A 19,259-nucleotide genomic window follows, 5' to 3' on the forward strand; every position below is an offset into this window, starting at 1 on the left:
TATTAAAGAGTTAAATGTATTTATACAAAACAGAGGTAAGGATAGATAATTCAAAGTTATATGTAAATCAATTAAATAAAGTTATTTTTATCTTAAGGATAATTATCAAAAAATTTTCTTTGGGTTAACTAATGAGTTGATATAATGCTATTTTAATGAGTTTAAGTATTTGATTTTATTTTTAGCGTCCCATCCTTCGTGAGTGTGGTTTTGTAAATAATGATTTCTGAACAACAAAGGGTAAAAAGTCAAAAAATTAGTACAATTATATTACAATGGGTAAAGTAATGGAGAATGCACATGTGTTATCTGTTCATTAAGTAATTCTACGTCGGGTTTATTTTTTAATCTATTAATTTCGAGAATTTCTAATTTGTCAAGTTTATGGCCTTTAGGTGCAATATGAATTATTTTTACATTATTTTTTTCTCCTTTGAAATGACTTGAAATAGCATTATATCAACTCATTAGTCAACCCAAAGATTTTTTTTTATAATAATCCTTAAGATAAAAATAACTTTGTTTAATTTACTTACATATAACTTTGAATTATTTATCCTTACCTCTGTTTTGTATAAATACATTTAACTCTTTAATAAAGATACCAGTCTCGAAGATGTCGCGAAAGCGATGAAACCGGTCACTGGATATTCCAAATTTGTGTATTTAAGTATCACTCGTGTTTTATTCCTATAATAAATTACAATATTTGAGTTTGTCCAAATGTTCGCAGACAAAAGACTGGATTTCACTCCCATATTCCCTTATTTAAGGTATTCTCCATCCCTGTTGTAATTTGTTAATTAAATTATACCTCTTTGTTCTCATCTGATTTCCTCATCAGAAACCCGTCATACAACGATTTACCGCACATTCGTCTCATCTAAATCGCATTCACTCTGCTTTTATTTTTCCAGTTTTATTCTAGTAAGAGTAACTTACTTAGTGTTTTGATAAAAGTTCTGTTGTGCACTGCCATTTTAGCTTCGGAAATTTAATAAACAAATATTAATTTATTTAGAGATTCGTCAACACTGATGGAGAAACTCTTTTAAAAAGAAAGTCTATTGACAACAAAGAAATAGGCATACTAAAAATATTGTATTTATTAAAAGTAAAATATTTATCGTAAAATAAATATTTTTCAGTTTTAAGGCTACCTTCTTTTTAACATTGCTACTTTTAAGTTCTTATTAATGTTTCTGTTTACCTATCTTAAAACCTCGCATATTTCCTGGACTTTGGATAGTAGAAAACGTGACGTAAATTAATGAATCTGATTTTAAAAAAACGAACTAATAATTTATTTAAAAAAATAGTGAAATCGTTTTTTCCAATACATATTTACATACGTACAAAATAAGTCCAGAGTTCGCTTGAAATAAGAGTTGGTGAAATAAAAATAATCAAATATTTTAATGCCATTTTTATAGGTTTTTATTATAAATGCAACGACTTCTATACCACTTTGTCACTTATCTGTCAATTCGACTTTTATAGCCATCTTTTCGCATCGCATATTTCTTTGTGGCATAGCCCCATAGGCTATAAAATATAATTACCCAACGTATTGTTATCATTATTAAAGTATCAACGTGTTTATATATTTGTCATTAATATGAAAATTTCCACAAGCTAATAAGTGTGTTTAATATTCTTTGTTTATCTATTTATATAAAATTGAATCTCGCAAAAACTAGAAAATGGCTTGACAGATTCACGTGTGATTTCGTGAATCAAAAAAGTTTGTATTTTAACGTTTACAAACAAAAATGATTCTTATTGGATACTAAATTAACTAATTTCCTTACAATTTCTTCATTTTTTCATATTAATTAATTTTTACTGGAATCCTAGCAATGCTTAAATAATTTTAACAGACATTTGATACATTTTTGAAAAACGAATTCTTACATTAAATGTACCACTGTTGGTAGGTAGAGCAGAGTTTGACATTTGCAAGAATAATTATATATTTTAAAAGGATGCAGAAATAGAGGAAGACCGAGAAAGACATGGCATGACCAAATCCAACAAATACTTGAAGATGGACATGTCAAATGTCGGAATAATCGGTGCGCGTGCACGAGAAGATGTATGAATGTAGAGGAAGCGAGATCTGTATGCAAAGATAGAGTGTTGTGGCGTTCTATCATCTCTGCCTACCCTTACGGGGAAACGGCGTGATGGTTTGTTGTTGTTGTTGTTGAAAATGAATTATTTACAGTTTTGGAATATTAACAAGAACCTAGGTATCTACTTAAATTCAATATTTGAAAATGAATTATTTTAACTTTTGGAATTCAATCATAAACAAGTACCTAGGTACCTTAGTCTTATTCTTGGTTGGGGTCAGTGCTATGCTAGCTCCTGACGTCACTGCAATCTGTAAAGGTCTATTGTGACGAGCCCCCGTGAATAGTTCTCGCCCTCCAAGCTCAGGTCAATAAAAATCCTGGCTACTGTGTGGAAGGCGAGAGTTTACATTTTGCTAAATCTCTTCGTCCTGGCCCAAATCCGTAAAGTATCTGGCTTTAAGTCAGGGAGAGAGCTCTTTAACATCCTCAGGTTTAACCAGTAGTCCCCCGAGGATTAGGCTCCTTTTATGATGTAAAAAATCACATTCAATGTGTTTAGGTGTTTCCCCATCTGCACTGCAGAACCTACATCGAGAAGTTTCAGAAAGGTTCATTCTAGCAAGGTGTTTGTTCAACCTGCAGTGCCCAGTAAGGGCTGTAGTAATATGATACAATATACTATAATTTTTCAATCAGTTATTTAAGCTAATTCGTATGAATATTTCAATGACGTATAATAAATAGACATGTTACTCCTACACTAGCCAGATACTAGCTTCATCTAAAATATAGAAAATATTGTGTTGCCATCGAAGATTTGAAAAAAAGGACTAGTATATCACGATACGCAATATGGAATCATTCATCTAAGAAAAAAATACATATCTACATATTTTTTTAGTTCACATTATTTTAGTGTATCTCGTTACTATAGATACGACACTAGTTGATAACTGTAAATTTTTTGAAAAATGTACGCAAAATTACACCTAACAAATCATTTACTTATTCCATTATTTAATGTATTGTAATTTATGAACATATCTATTTTATTTTCCACCGTTCCAGTGCAATCAAAATATTTCTCAGTATTTTGACTTGGCATCGCCTCTGATCATGATGATAGTCCGTTAAGAGGATATGCGGATGCAGAGCAGTTTGATGTATAGGTATTTGAACATGGTTTTTCTGTCAATTTCTCGCAGATGCTTCCTTTTACTGTGCGAAAAAGACTGATTGAGATCTCCTATTTCCGTTTTCCGCACCCCAAAATTGAACCGATTTTGTCGCTTTTCTAAAGAAAAAGTATCATAATGATATTTTCTGTATTTTGTATTTTGCGTTTTTTAAAAATGTTTATCAAATTTGTGTACCGTATATCCGAAGACGGCAGATAAAACTAAATGCTTTTAAATGTTTTTGGATGGTCCTAGCTACCATAAGAAACAATTTATCAACAACAAAAAACGACAGGGACACGCCAATGATAAATATCTATAGTGTAAAAAAATCTCTAGTGCTATAATCCAAGGAGAAAATACGGGAGTACGTTGGTAATAAGAAAAGACGGACCGCGTTTCGCCTTAAAGAATGAAGGCACGGATGGCAAATTTATTACCCACGAATTTCAATGCCATTTACTCCAAGCTAGAACGAATTTAAATGCCAATTACTTCGAGCTAGTACGAATTTAACTGTCATTTGCTTCGAGCTAGTACGAATTTAAATTCCAATTACTTCGAGCTAGTGATGATATTTGCTTCGAGCTGGTACGAATTTATATGCCATTTACTTCAAGCTAGTAACGTGTATATTTTGTTATGCGCCATTGTTATGTTTAAATTTAAACCAATAATAATGTTTTTAATTGAATCGGCATTCACTTCGTAACACTTCATTATAAATTATTATGAAAATAACACTTTGTTATCAGTGTTACACAATTTTATTATTTTACAATTTTTTACGGGTTTTATATCACCCGTCGATGGGAGGAGTGCTCTCCCGAAACTATAGTTGTGTTCTTGTAAAATAATAAAATTGTGTAACACTGATAACAAAGTTTTATTTTCATAATAATTTATAATAAATAATAATGTATTCTCAATTAATCGTTTTTTATTAAAATGTATTCCTAACTTCATGTTATAATCTGACGTTGGTAATACCATCTGAAATCAAATTTCGATATCATATGTTAATGAGTACAAATAAATTACTTACGTTTTCCTACTCGCCAGTCTCTGTTAAGATCCCTAATTGAATATATTATGGACGCCATTTTGAATCTTCGGTTCACTGTAAAAAAAAGAAAAAACATTGAATTATTTCATTAAGTATTGGCGTATTTTGTGAAAGCCTAAGCATTATAATATTATCGTATTTTGTTAAAGCCGATTGGCATTATCCGCCTTCAGTCCGCCTCGTGGTGTAATAGTCAGCGCGTTTGACTACCATGCAAGGGGTCTCGGGTTCGATTCGCGACATGGTTGACATGAAATACTTATTTGAAACGATGTTTTTACACTAGAATATTTAATAGTCCCTGGACTGGCACCTGAAGCGTAAGACTGATCAACCGTACTTTCTAGTAACAAATAACCGATATACGCAGAATTTAGTGTAACAATGCAGAATATTCACCGTCACTTGCGGATAACGATTTGACGATGATGATGATCATAACTTAGGTCCAGTAAAATATAAAAAATAAACTCTTATGCAAAGCGCGCAGAGAAAAAATAAGCACAAATAAATGTTTTCTGTGTTCTTAATCATTCTTATTGCTGAATAATTTCATTGTTTTAATTTATCATCTCCACAATGACGCGTAAAAATACATTTCTTCTACAATAGAACGTGCCGTTTTTTTCACAATAAAATTTAAATGAACAAAGTATGAACAATAGATCTTACACTAGGGTAAAGTAGGCAATGATTGCCCGCTCGGAAATTTCGGTTTTTAATGGCTGTAGGTTTGACCATACTCATCCAATAACAATAGAATAGTTAAATATGAAATCTATATCTATTTACCTCTTATGTTTTGTTTATTTGTATTATTTGTCAAAAGTTCACTGGAATATACATATACAATATGGAATCCGCAATATAAAACTACATAGATAGAAAATACGACACATTCGAGACAAGTTTGTGAAATACCTTTACTTCAAATACAGCAAAAATAACACGTGTCACCTACATTCGACTTAAAAAAATGACGTCTCACTAGACTCCGACGTCTTACTAGACTCCGCGACATATTTTAAAAATAATATTCCCCACTTTCGTTACATTTTTTGTGATACTCTCTCTCTCTCACACACACGCACACCCTCACACATCTTCCCATTCTCTTTTTTTTTTCACACTCACACCCTGTTTTGACACACCTAGAAGCAAATTTAGGCTGTAATTGAAGTAGAACTAATATGACATTTTGTACCTAAGAATTATTATTTCTAATTTTTGTTGTGTTGTATTCTGTTGCCTTTATAAAATTTACAAATTAAAATAAATGAAATGTATTTTTTTTCCGTTCATTTGACCTTTTTTTTTACATTAAAAAAATTTCTTAAAATCACAGTGATTGCTCACTTCTTTATAGTGATGGTCCAACATACATATCTGTGAAAAACAATTATCAAACAACTATGTAATGCACAAAACTTTTTTGTTTACTATCTAAACTAAAAAGAACATGACCATGTTTTTAAAAAGATTTTATATAATGACAGTCTTTTATTGTTTTGACACATTTCATAAACGGACGCTGATTTGCCTTCTTTCACCATCTTTTATGTCATCAAATTGAATTAAATCATCGGAATATGTTTTTTAAAAACACACACCAAAATAATTCTATGTCCATGTTTTCTGGGATGTGCTTCCTTGAAAATTCGCATGGAAATTCTTCTTCCATAATATGTGCTGAAATTCGGTACATCTTTTTTTTCATTCCTCTTCCTTCCTATTTTTTATTATAATAAATAACTGTAAAGTTAGTGCTTCAAATATTCATTTAACACTAAAGAAATGTATTTATCTGTTAAAAATTAATCGAAGTACCTCCTGTTACTATTTATCTACCAGTAAAAACATGCCGATATCACAAATAAAACCACAGTTAAGAAACAAAAAATATATTAAAAAATGTAAAACGATAACGAATTTCGTAAGAAATACCTGATAAATTGAAAGAAAGATGTCGAGCTTTACAAAATCTTTTTTAATATTCCAGCAACTTCACGTTTTTTGTCAGTAAAACAGTTTTTAGTTTGTGTTGCAATAATAGAGACATCCTTAATATTTTAGTGAATTGTATATATGCGTTTTGGAAAAAAGAACAATCAAAGTGATAGCGGGCAAACACTACAAGGTGGGCAATCATTACCCATTTTACCCTACAACAGTTTTCAATATATTTTTTACCAGCAGAAAGCAGTCGGCTGTCGTCGACTTTTGAATGCCAAAAATACGGGCCTCATATGATCGGCCTTCCGGGCCTCGTTTCATCTTTCCTGAGGGAATGAGATGTTTTTTCAGCATAAAAAGTAGCGTGGAACACTTGTAAGCTTTTCGGCTATAGCTATGCAAAAAATCACATCGATCGATGGCTCCATTGCATTGTGACGTGAAAGAAACACAAATACACTGACAAACCCGTAAAGTAATGCGGATTACAATTGTGAAATAAAAAATGCAAAACCTCACTCCAGCAGGGCGATTACAATGGTAAGATAAAGAAGGCGTACTAGCATCATATAAAAGTCTCCAGAGCGATTATGAAGCATATTGCACAGCTCCAAATGAGCGCATGCGGTGTAACTTCCTCGAGTGTTTTTTATCATAACTCAGTGTCAAATTAAATTTTAGTAATTTCTCTTTAGTATGTCAAACGGATTTCTTTGACCTTCTGCGATTAAGTGTTCGCTTGAACATGATTTTTGTTACTTCCAGTGCGCAGATATGTGTACCCTGGGGTACGGGTGCCCTCGATATGATGTATCGATATACTAACGCCAAAACTCGATGATGCAGGGCAGATAGTGTCTTTGTAATCGCTCTGGAGAATTCATCTTAAACTATACCGCTATATCGTTATTATCTCGTCTACTTTCTTAATATATATGTTATGGATAAATTCCGCAACAGAATCCCTTGTTCTTCTTATCTTATCCTAATCCTAATCTTTGCTTATCCTTTACATTCCTCCTAACGCCTTGACAACCTATTTTTTACTGCGTTAGGAGACTGACTCATACATTACTATAATTTATAGTTTTATTCCACTTTTATTTATAATTTTTTATAAATTTTTACCAGTGACCGGGTTTCGTCATGACCGACATCGTCAGACTGGTGTGACTAGTATGAATAATAAAGTATTAAAAAGTATTAAATATAAAAGTATTTTTATTATTATAATTAAAATGCAGTTCCACCAAGAAATGTCAGTAGAAAAACTCAATAAATTACTGTAATTACGTGAATTGTTTATAAATATATATCGCCCTTGAGGTGATTTTGAAATTTAAATAAATATAAATAATGTTGTTTTTCCAAATAAATAAATAATTAATCAAGATAAAAGGTTTTTTTCCGTATCTTCCAAATGTAATCGCCCCCAGAAATATTCGATAGATAACAATGTATTTTGTTAAATCCTTCTTGCTTTTCTCAAGATTATCATATACTTAAAAGTGTAGTATGTTTGCTTAAAATTTGATTTGACCTAATTGTATTACACTTAATTTTTTTGTTTGTTTTGCTAACATAAAAAATTGTATTATTTACTATAATATGCACCGATTTTGAAACGGACCAATATTTTTTTTGTAGAATTCTACATTATTCAACATTTGTGTTTTTAGTCTTCTGTCAATTTTGTATTTTGTGACATAAGTATTGCTTTTTATACTTTAATAATCAAAACAAATATATTGCGTGTTAACATAAATTGTGTCAATTTTTTTCCAAATTAAGAGAAAATAACAAAAAAAAAAACAACAAATTACTCAATAATGTATTCTCCTTCATCGTCCTACGTCAAATTAGTCAATAATAAATGGCATCTTCACCGTACACTGCGAAAATATCGCGAGCATTTTTATTGGTATTAAAAGTGCTTTATCATACCAAAGCCCCGATTACAATGGGAAGTTAACAGAGTTATCTTTTACTGTCTATAAAGAAAAAGCGATATTTGTATATGAAAATGAATATATTTGCGTTAACATTTAAAGAAACTTCGTCGATAACCCATAATCGAACATGTTTATTTTATTTTATTCAGAAAACTTACAGTCGTACATAATAAGTATTATGAGCAACAATTTTTTAACATAAGACCAATTAAGTTTTCATAAATTATGCAAAAGATATAAACATTAAATGTGACAAAAAATAAATAAATAAATAAATAAGAATTTCAAGTAAGAAAAGAATAATTGTTAACATTTGCGTTTTCCATGTGGGTAATAAATAAAAATACCGAATGCGCACTCCGAGCCATCCACGCACACACACATGAACACGCGTATAAAACATACACAAACATATACATCACATGCGGCACATATACATAGCATAAACCACTCAAGATGCACATTCAGCAACTATCCCAAATAATCGACCGCATGAAATTTTTTTCTGTATAAATGCAACGTGCAGTCAATACCGAGTCCATTATAATTTCTTCAGGAACGTCTAATGAATGAATTCGAGGTTTAATTGTTTTTACAAGTTGGTACATAAAAATGGGAATTTAATCTGATATAGCGAAGAGTACAACGGAATCCAATATTTTGTAAAATATACGGAGAATCAACCATATTATTTAGAATTTTGAAGAGAAAAATTAAATCACATGTAAGGCGCCTTTTTTGTAGATGGAAAAATTGTATGCATATTCTGCTTTTCATTCAGAAAACTTAATTTTACTTTGTAGAGAAAATTGAAGATAAAAGTCAACTTCCCATTGTAATCGGGGCCGGAATTGAAATGTTCCAACTCCAATATCATTCTAGCTTTGTTCCTCAGAATCTGCTAGTCTTGAGATTTAATAGATATTTATTTATTTATTTTGTTCATTGACGCCTAAGGGTCATTTGCAAAAAAGAATAAAATACATGCTAACATGCTTAAAAATAAAATACAAAAAATATGTGAAATTAGTTAGAAAAGTTATAAATGTAATAATGTGATTTGATTTGATTTGAAATGTTATTAGGTATGTTGCAAGAGGTTTCGGGTTCGATTACCGACATGTTTGATATAAAATACTTATTTAAAAGGGTGTTTTCACTCCAGAATAATTCATATTCCCTGGACTGGTACCTGAAGCGGAAGACTGATCATTTTATCTTCATGTAACAAAAAAATGATCAAGATACGCTGCGATTGGTGAACCAATGCAGTGCTCTGTGCACCATTAGGTGCGGAAAGGAAAAAAATATGAAAATGATGTTGTATTATTGTAATTGACGAAATCGCAAGTTATATTACAACAGAGATGGAAACGGAAATATGGAAGTCTATGCATTTATTAACAGGGCTTATGACCTGTCATTGGCATCCGGCCTTTGTCTACAACCATTTGGACAGACTTAAAATATTATCCACAAATTATGTCGAATAGGCTAAAAGTACTGAAACATTACTATACAAAGTGTATGAAAAAAAATTGTCTTGTCTACACCGCCAATTAAAGCAGCCAAGCAGTAAAAAGTGTCTGTGTTCCTCCACTCAGTTGAGCTATATCTAAAAGATAGTCCAATTTATGTTGCCACTTATCTTCTTTTCTTTGTAGTCCTTCTAAACGTTCGGTTGTGTTTTCCTTAACTTCTGCCACTCTAAAAATAAACTGTAAAGTTTTTTGACTTTGACCTTTTTTTAATTTTAGACCTCGGAATATGATACAACGTACTTTTAAGTCGGAGAAAAAAGTATCTTCGTAGGGTAATATACTGATCAGTACCTTAGTGTTTGTTTGAAAAACAACACAAATCCAGGGCCTTGATAATGATAGAAGATATAAACGTCATACCTTCACCTTGACGGTATAGTTGAAGATAAATTCTCTCTGGCAATTACGAAGATACACTACCTACCTTCAAGTTTTGGGTAGGAACATCGATATGAATCAATGGGAAGCGTACGTCACGGTACACATATCTAGGCACTAAAATGACATAGCTTCAGTATGACGTTATAGTTGAAAATAAAATTCTCCCAACCGACTACGAAGATACACTACCGATTCCCCTACCATCAAGTTTTGATGCGAGTACATCGGTTTGTACCAACGGGTATAGAACCCTTCGATACGTTTATCTACGCATTAAAAGTGACAAAAATGATGTTCCACCGAGAAATTTTTCTTTTAATTACGATTTGTTTGAACTTTTTATCGTTCTAAGGTTGGCATTTTTTTTCTTAAAAGCTAATTAAAAATATGAGAGAGAAATGAGTAAATGATGACATAACTGTCAGTTTTGAAAGCGAGCGGCTTGATAAAAAAAATAATGTTACTAGATTCTGACCTATTAACATATAAGAGTATCTAGGCGTATAAAAGTTGTCACTATAAAAAAATAAAAAGTTATTATATTTTTTCCATCTGTTTTACTATCTCTCTGAGTATGCGTATCGAGAGTCAGCCTTATAATCGCTCAGTAGATAAATACAAACGACCGTTCAGTATACCGTCTTGGTAATTATCAAAAGTCATATAAAAATCATGATCAAACGAACTGTTTTTGCTTGAATTGGAATTTATTGAAGTTCATATTAGCTTTGAAGTGGGCACTGTTTATCATAGAAGCGTATTTAAAATATAAATGAGAACTATTTTAAATATTAATAAAGTAAGTAACGCGGACTAATTTTTGCGGTCATTCGTTGGTTCGATTCGATCATATGATGTCGAGATGCCAAGTAGGTAGAACATACCGAGGTAGATACAGATAGTACAGAAGTTAAGTATACCGTCTCGATATGTTCAGATGAAGATAGCGTTCATAATTGAGACCCTGGCTGTTTCTCAAATAAACTGCATTTTCAACCAGCTATAACTTTAGAATATAGGAAAAGTGGTGTTTGTGGCATTTGGAACTAAGATTGCAGATAAGTGAGGTTTATCAAATAATTTAATCAATTTCACTCGGAGATGATTTTTTATTTGACGTAAGCACGATTCTCCGGGGGTATGACATTGAAAGCCATTAGTGCAGTGACGTACAACGATGCATCCAAAACTGATTGTTTTTAAATTCAAGTCTGACAAGCATTTTAATAGATCTGTATAACTAATTACGAAAAGTATTCATTAAACATACTCGTCAATGTGATCAGACCCGTCTAATAGTACAAGGAATCATGTCAAACAGGATATACATTCAACATTTGGTAACGAAAACTAAACACTCAAACTAATAAATTAATTTATTTTATCACGTACTTTAAAAAACTTAAATTAGTGACGTTGGTGCCACTACTTTACTTCAACACCAAATCGATAAAATTTACATATCGAATATTAAATTATCATATTTCTCGTCATTAATTTAATGGTAATCATTCATCGGGAAAAATATGAATTATGAAATAATAATTATTAAAATTTTGGTGTTTTCAGTGTTGAAGTTTGTAATTTTTTATTTTTACTAATTATGTATTTCAATATATTAGTCTGACTACAAAAAATTACGTAAACAAATTTAATCGGAGTTTAATTTCCTTAAAAGTGAGTGTAAAAGTATATGTTTATCTATTTACTTATGCATAGCAAAGTTAGACACGTTTCATAAAATAATAACGTATCCCAAACCATAGACGCCAAAAGCCATGTGTTGAATTGGAATACAACAAAATGGTAGCGCTCATATTATTTAAATATACGAAAATAAAATTATAACATTTATGATTATGATAAAATTATAAATAAACTTATTAATGAAATTTCTTCGTTTAGTTTTACTTTTTATTATTTTGACCAACGAGCGCTTTCGCTCAAGTAGGCATCTTTAAGACTGGTGAATTGTTTACAACATTTACAGTATTTTGCCATGTGTTCTTTTTCCACCTTTTAAATAATAAAAGGTTAATCCCAATTTCGGTCCAAAAACTCCCAAATATGAACTGTTTAGCAAACTAGTTGTAAATATTTATGTTTCAGTCCCCTGTTAAAATACTTATTTGATCTTACCTACAAAATATGTTAAGAATAGTATAAAAACTGTAAATGTTGTAAACAATTCACCAGTCTTGAAGATGCCTACTTAGACGAAAGCGCTCGTTGGATCAAGAAGTTTCATTGATAAGTTTATTTATAATTTTATCATAATCATTAACTATGGAGTTTTATCAAGAAATATCAACAAAAAAGAACAACATTATAACATTTATACCAATTTTATATCACCATCCGGACAATACCCAGCACCACATATGCACCATTTTATTATGAATAGTAGATAAAATCACGCAATGTCCTGTAACAGTCTCTTGCAATGGTCTCTTTTCTTACACGAAATCCAATATTTAATATTTCTTCTAAAGATAACTTTTGTTTTGGGGAACTTAATATGTTCATCGTGAATATTGAACACTCTCGGGGCCACAAAAGATAAATATATTTTGGCAAAAGCCGTACGTGTTTTTGGTATTAAGTCATTCAAATTATAGGAAAACCTTGAACGAGCATTTTACTGAATCTCTTCTTATAACCGCATAACCAAAAATGAGACAATGACTCTTTTATGAAAATGTGTCTAATGTCCAGTACTTTTATGAATCGAAACAAAGTCTCAGGTGGCCAAGTTGGCAACTTCCCTCTTTCAAGCAAGAAGGAAAGCGCCCAGTATTCTCCGCTCTTATTGATTTATAATATGAGCTAGTGGTATTATAATAAACGATTTCAATTGTTTAATGATTTGGGTAGTTATTCTATCTTTTCTCATACAACTGGTGTATTTTATAGAAGAGATATCTATCTAATATTTTAATATTACTCAAAAAACGACTGAATTTCACCCCCTCGAAAATTATTAAAATATGCATATTGCAACAAAGATGGAGACCATTCTGGAGATGGAAATATAAATGTCTAGGCGTTGACAGGATACTTTGCCATTTGCCGGCTAAAGTGGCAACTTGACACACTGAGCAACATTTTACTTTCTGCTTTTGTTTGAACATCAATATTTCTTAAAAACAATGGTCTCTATTCTTTATGTAATGTGTTCATTTAAATACTTATTACTAGACTGATCTGGAATCAAGATAACACCATGTAAATATTATTAGGATCTTAATTTATGGAATAGAATTCACGTCTCAAGAGGATGCGTGGTCTGATTTTTCTTCACAAAACCTTATTCCCGTATTTTTTCTGAATTCTCCGAAATGTTCCATTTTCAATTCAGTGCAATTTGTTATTTCAGAAAAAACTATCTCTTGTGCAATAATTAATTAACCTTAAGTGATATTCTTTGCACAATTCATCAAAATAAGAAGATTACAATGGTTGGGCCATGTGCACAGAATGAATGATAACCGTACCCCAAAAAATATTTTTTATACCACTTCGGAAGCCAGACGAAGCAGAGGTAGACCAAAATTAAGGTGGCTGGATAATGTGGAAAGTGACATTAGCGATCTGGAGAAGAGCCGCGTGGGGTGCAGGGTCGAATGGACACAAATTCTGGAGGAGGCCAGGGCCCACAACCGGCTGTAGCGCCACTGATGATGATGAACGATATTCTGAACAATTTTTTTTATCGATGTCATAAACGTGTTTGGTGTGTATAATTTGATTCATTTGTTTTTCTCGCTTGTATTTTTTCGTTCTTAAACCAAACATACTTATAGTTTTTATCTTTATATACTAACTTTGTTTTCCATAAAAGTTTGTTGTCATATTTAGTTTTATCTTCATTCATGAAAAGTTTGATGTCATCTGCACTAATCTCTTTTAAGATTTGTAGATTGGTTTTGGAGTTCATAATCTTATTTTGCTTTTCTTAATTTTCGGTTTGGGGGTAATTAAACTGTCTTCTGAATCTCGCTGTATTCTAAAAGAGTTGATAACTATTTTAGGGGCTTCTAGAGTAGTTCCATTGTTTAATATTTTAATCCTCCATATTTCAACTGTTTTTTTTTAAGCGCATATCGTTCAGTCTCTGCGAGTTGAATTTCCTCTTCTATTTTGTAAAACGTGTCTTATTAAAGTTCATTGAACTTTTTGTCAATGTCTTTAGAGTCTATGGTTTCTAGTAAATGAATCAAATCAGTTTATGCAAAAACTGTGTAACAATAATTTTCGGCCTCGTGGTGTAATGGTCAGCTTGTTTGCCTACCATGCGAGAAGTCTCGTGTTTGACTCTCGACATGGTTGATATGAAATATTTATTTTAAAGGGTGTTTTCATACCGCAATACTTCATAGTACATGGACCGGTACCTGAAGCGTAAGACGAATTATCTTACCTTAATGTAACAACAATGATCAAGATACGCTGCGATTGGTGTATTAATGCAGTTACATATGCACCATTAGGTGCGAAAAGGAAATGATGAATAATTATGATAATATCAAATTCTATATTAATTTTTCAGTTTTTCACTCATAATCACTACAATTTTTAAAACAAACTATTTTGGCTTGGAGAGTACTCTTTTGTGAGTAACACGGTATGCCGCTTTGCAATGTTATCAGCTTTTGACACTACTTTATCAATTCTGACAGCTACCGCTTTTGAAAACACATCTGAATATCGTTTTGCAATATTAGTCGGTTGGCTCTGAATACAGATCCAGACGAATGGAATGAAATGATTACGATGATGATGACTTTAGGTCGGTCAGTAATCGAATAATAAGCAAAAAGTTGGTGCAAATAACTTTTTTCTGCAACTTCGATAAAACATATTTGATGATTAATGTTTATCTTGAAAAGTCCTTGTTGGAAGAAAAAACTTTTTTCACGATTTTTCAGGAAATTTAATTTTTTAGACTTTTCTTAATTTTATTGAAAAATCTACAAGGACGTAATTATACAGCAAAAACTGATTTTCAAGCACCATTTTTTCAAAATCGTGGTATGGGCGGTGGGCCTTCAAGGTCACACAATTAGAGTTTTATTGAGAGCCCTATGTCCAAGGATCCTGATTTAGATAAATTCTCACCGATTATGTAATAGTTTCCCAATTATTTTATAAAATCAAACCAGAAAATTTTTGGAGCAGACATTGATTTACCCTTTTTAAATTCATATTTGTGTGCCAATATTTTTTTACTTTATTTTTTTAGTTAGTTCTCATAACGGTTAGTATAGAAACTAATATTCACACTTACTTAAATTAAACACATATTTATATAATCTTACAGTAAACAAGATATATTTTTATATTATCTTACAGTAAGCGTCTTGTCCGTGCGCGATGGTGGGGTTAATCATCGACCCGCAGATACAGCCTGTCTATCTATCTCGGTGACAATGTCTCGGAACAATGTTTTGTCCGAAAAAATACTGTTTACACGTGGATAATGGTCGAGTCCTGGACAAAACAATAAAACATTCTCCAAGTGTTAACGGTCTTTAAAAATAAACAATGAGGGTACATTTTTTCTTGCATCTCAACTTTTATACCATATAACGGTGGCGCTTTATAAGGTATGCATAATTATTTGTATTTTTGTTGTTTTTTTTTATTGCAACGTGTCAGGAGTCACAAAAACAGTGTTGAATCACAGCGCATAATAGGATAATAGGCCCAGGCTTGAGAAAAAAATATTTTATTTTTCGTGTTCTCACCCAGGATCGAACCCGGATTCGTGCGTGAGTAGTATAGGATAATAGGCCCAGGCTTGAGAAAAAAATATTTTATTTTTCGTGTTCTCACCCAGGATCGAACCCGGATTCGTGCTTGAGTAGTACGTCTTAGCGATTACACCACGGAGGCCGCCTGTCGCGTATATTCTTTGAAATGATCGGATTTAATGTTTTGATTTATGTAAAGTTTTTCTTGGTCTTTCTTATTTTGCATTTTTTTCACTCCCATCATCCATTCGTTCCATACACCCAAAGCATTTTAGCGACTAATTAAAAAATATTTTTCATCACCTGTACCAGATTTCTATTTTAATTCGGATTTTACTATTCGTAACCTTGCTATAAGTCTATTTCTGTTCCTCGAATATCGATCGACAGTTCAGACATCTCAAAATTATTATTACAAGTTGAGTTAACTTATTAATGACGAAAGAAATATTTGAACATGTAGTCATTTAAAATCTAATACATTTTAATATTTGTACCTAAATTTTTATTTTATTAACGGTTTAGCGAGTAATAGTGCAAAATCAGGAGTAAAAATTTAAATTTTTATTAGACTATTTATTTTTTTATACAATAATTTTTTACTTTTTTTAAAAGGAATAACCCGCTAAGCCTCTATTTTGAGGCTTGTCAGCAGGTGAGATAGAGGGAATATAGTAGGAAGTAATTAAAAATACACCACAACACCTTGACCAATTGAGAAAAAATATTTCTTTGATTTTTTTCTGGCAACTGGCGGGAATCGAACCCGCGACGCCAGTTTCACAGTTGGCCGTCTAACTAACTGCGCCACGGCGCCTGTCTATTCCTTTTCAAAAAACTGTTTGTGGCATTACAACTGAGTCATTGGAGTCAACCGGTTGTTTGGTTATCAATCATTAGTAAAAGTCGAAAATCAGAATAAAAAATAACAATATTTTTTATATAAAACAGGGACTAGGGTAAGTGCTCCTTAAATCAGCCACCCCAACCAAGAAACTAAGTGGCTGACCACTGAGAAACTGTCTAAGTAAAAATATTTTTAATTTAAAACCAGTATAATATGTTTCTGTAACCAATTAATGGTTTCATAAATTATCCATGAAATTTGACTTCAAATAAAACTATTTCTTAAGTGGCAGACTACTAGAACTTTCATCCTATTTATTAGAAAAAAACTTTTTTTTATATTACTAACAAACAAACGTCTGGACATTAGGAAAGTTTTTTTTAATGGGTAAGCAATATCATGATTTAAATGTTTTTTTTTTTGCTATTCTAATTATTTTAATAGATTGAGTTTTTCTATTTCCATTTCATTTTAGAATTGCATTTTTATTATAAAAATAAAAACACGTTCACAGTTTTATTCCACTTTGAGAGATATTTTTACCAGTGGAACAAAACTATGTACGTATTTACTAAAGAGAATTGTTTTAGTCGTATTTCGATATTATTTTAGCAGCAAATCAGATAAGGATTCTCACAAATCCCCTCGCAACAAAACAATGTCACCCCTTCGTTACGTCAAAAAGTAAGTATTTAATAAAATTTACCTAGACATTTAAAGTGAAACTCTAGTAATCTTTGGGGTTGTTCGTGTTACGAACTGGAAAATAAATAATATTGCATTACTAAATACTCATCAATCAGCCGTATCGCGTGTTAACATATCGCTTCCTAAAATATTTCATGCAAATAATATTTTTATACACAGTAAAAATAACAAATTCTATTTTACTCTAAGTAATCGTAGAAATAATTTTAATCTTGTAAACTATAACGTGTTTTAATGATAGTACATATTTTCGCCTATTTTCGGTACATTTATTTGCAGAAACGAGAGCTCTTTATGGATTCTGTGTGATATGAGAGCTTTACAATTTTTAAACAAAAAACATAACAAATAAATTCAAAACTCCTACGTAGAAGTTATGCAGGTAAAAAAAGATTAAAAATTCAGTTAAATTAGGTTTTGCCGTAAAATAGCATAATCCTCGTTTATGAAGGTGTTATTTCATTTAAATAAATATATAGTTATGTTTAATAAATCGATAGTCATATTTCGATGCTTTATTAGTAGTTGATGTTTTCGAACAAAGAATATAAAATAACGCATATCCATATGCACATATTATAATTTTACAAGTCAAGATAAAAAAATCACTGCACAAATTCATGATTGGATTTAACTTGATGTGTATTGAGTTAATTAGATTCAGAAATTCTCTAGACTATTCTCGAACTACTGGATAGATGTAATTCAACTTGGTTTTATTCGTTGAACAACTTTGTTGTGGAATATACAAGTCTAGGCATTTAAAGGGCTTTTGACATGTCATTGGCTGGTTTAAGTGGCCACTTTACCCACTGTGTAACATTTACCATTTTTCCTATGTTTAAGCATCCTTTTTTTAAAATTCTTCCATTCGTTGATTTTAATGAAGTTAAAGAGCTAAAACCTTTACTTTTATTCTCCATTCCTGTTGTAATTTTAATGACCCCCGAGGGGGTGAAATCCAGTCTATTTATTGCCTACAAACATTTAATTAAACTCAAATATTGTAACTTGACTGTGCATAACAGCTTTCAACTATTTTTCTTTTTTTTTCTGCCACACGAAACATCAAAAAGATTTCAATCATATGTATATCACAACTCTTGATAAATTATTTATAGTTCACACGGTACACTATTTATAAAATAAATTCCATTAAACAAATTTATAAAGAAGAAAAATGAATAAGTCATTCAGATACCAAAATAATATTAAAATCCCTAAATTCCACACAAATCATTGTCGAAATAGCTTTGTCTTCAAAAGTACCAAAAATTACAATAATCTCACTAATGAACTAACAACTATTAAAACTAATGTATCAATAAATAAATTCAAAGTAAATTTAAATAAATTTTTGAAACCGTGTTGAAACTGCATTCTATTTTAATTAGTATTATTATTTTCTGTTTTTTATATCCTATGAGATTTTTTTCTCATGTACTCGTTTATTCAAAATTATATCAATTCTAATAAATAAATAACGATAACTGTGTAAGTCACTCTCCAAGAACAAGAGTTAGTCTCTTTTTTTGGAGAGGTACAGTTGGACGAGTAACATTTACTAGATGTATAAAAGTAGATTTTTATTAGAATAAAACAACATGTACCATTTATAAAAATATATTGATTGAAATAAATAAAAAAAGAATAATCCCCATGGCAAACTTTTCTTAAAAATCCTAAAAATTAAAACTTTATATTATGAAAAAAAAATATTATCGCAATTTGAAAACGAAGAAAATCCTTTGAGTCCGACTAGCATCCCTTTTCCAAAAGAGAAAATAAACAAAATTCATACA

At 31.1% G+C, this 19,259-nt stretch overlaps 1 protein-coding gene across 4 annotated transcripts in view; it reads right to left on the bottom strand.

Annotated features, from left to right (window-relative positions):
* The window catches only part of LOC148285690 (very long chain fatty acid elongase 7-like), a 78,981-nt gene that overhangs the window by 11,246 nt on the left and 48,476 nt on the right, over nt 1–19,259 (bottom strand). For all 4 annotated transcript variants that reach the window (XM_088238410.1, XM_088238344.1, XM_088238480.1 and 1 more), the window contains one exon: nt 4,302–4,376. In XM_088238410.1, the coding sequence (XP_088094536.1) occupies nt 4,302–4,376 (75 nt within the window). The remainder of the gene's footprint in view (nt 1–4,301; nt 4,377–19,259) is intronic.

This window comes from Micrasema longulum, unplaced genomic scaffold (assembly GCF_059751315.1).
Source record: "Micrasema longulum isolate JH-2025_06_02 unplaced genomic scaffold, ASM5975131v1 h1tg000013l, whole genome shotgun sequence".
Classification (NCBI taxonomy): Eukaryota; Metazoa; Arthropoda; class Insecta; order Trichoptera; family Brachycentridae; genus Micrasema; species Micrasema longulum.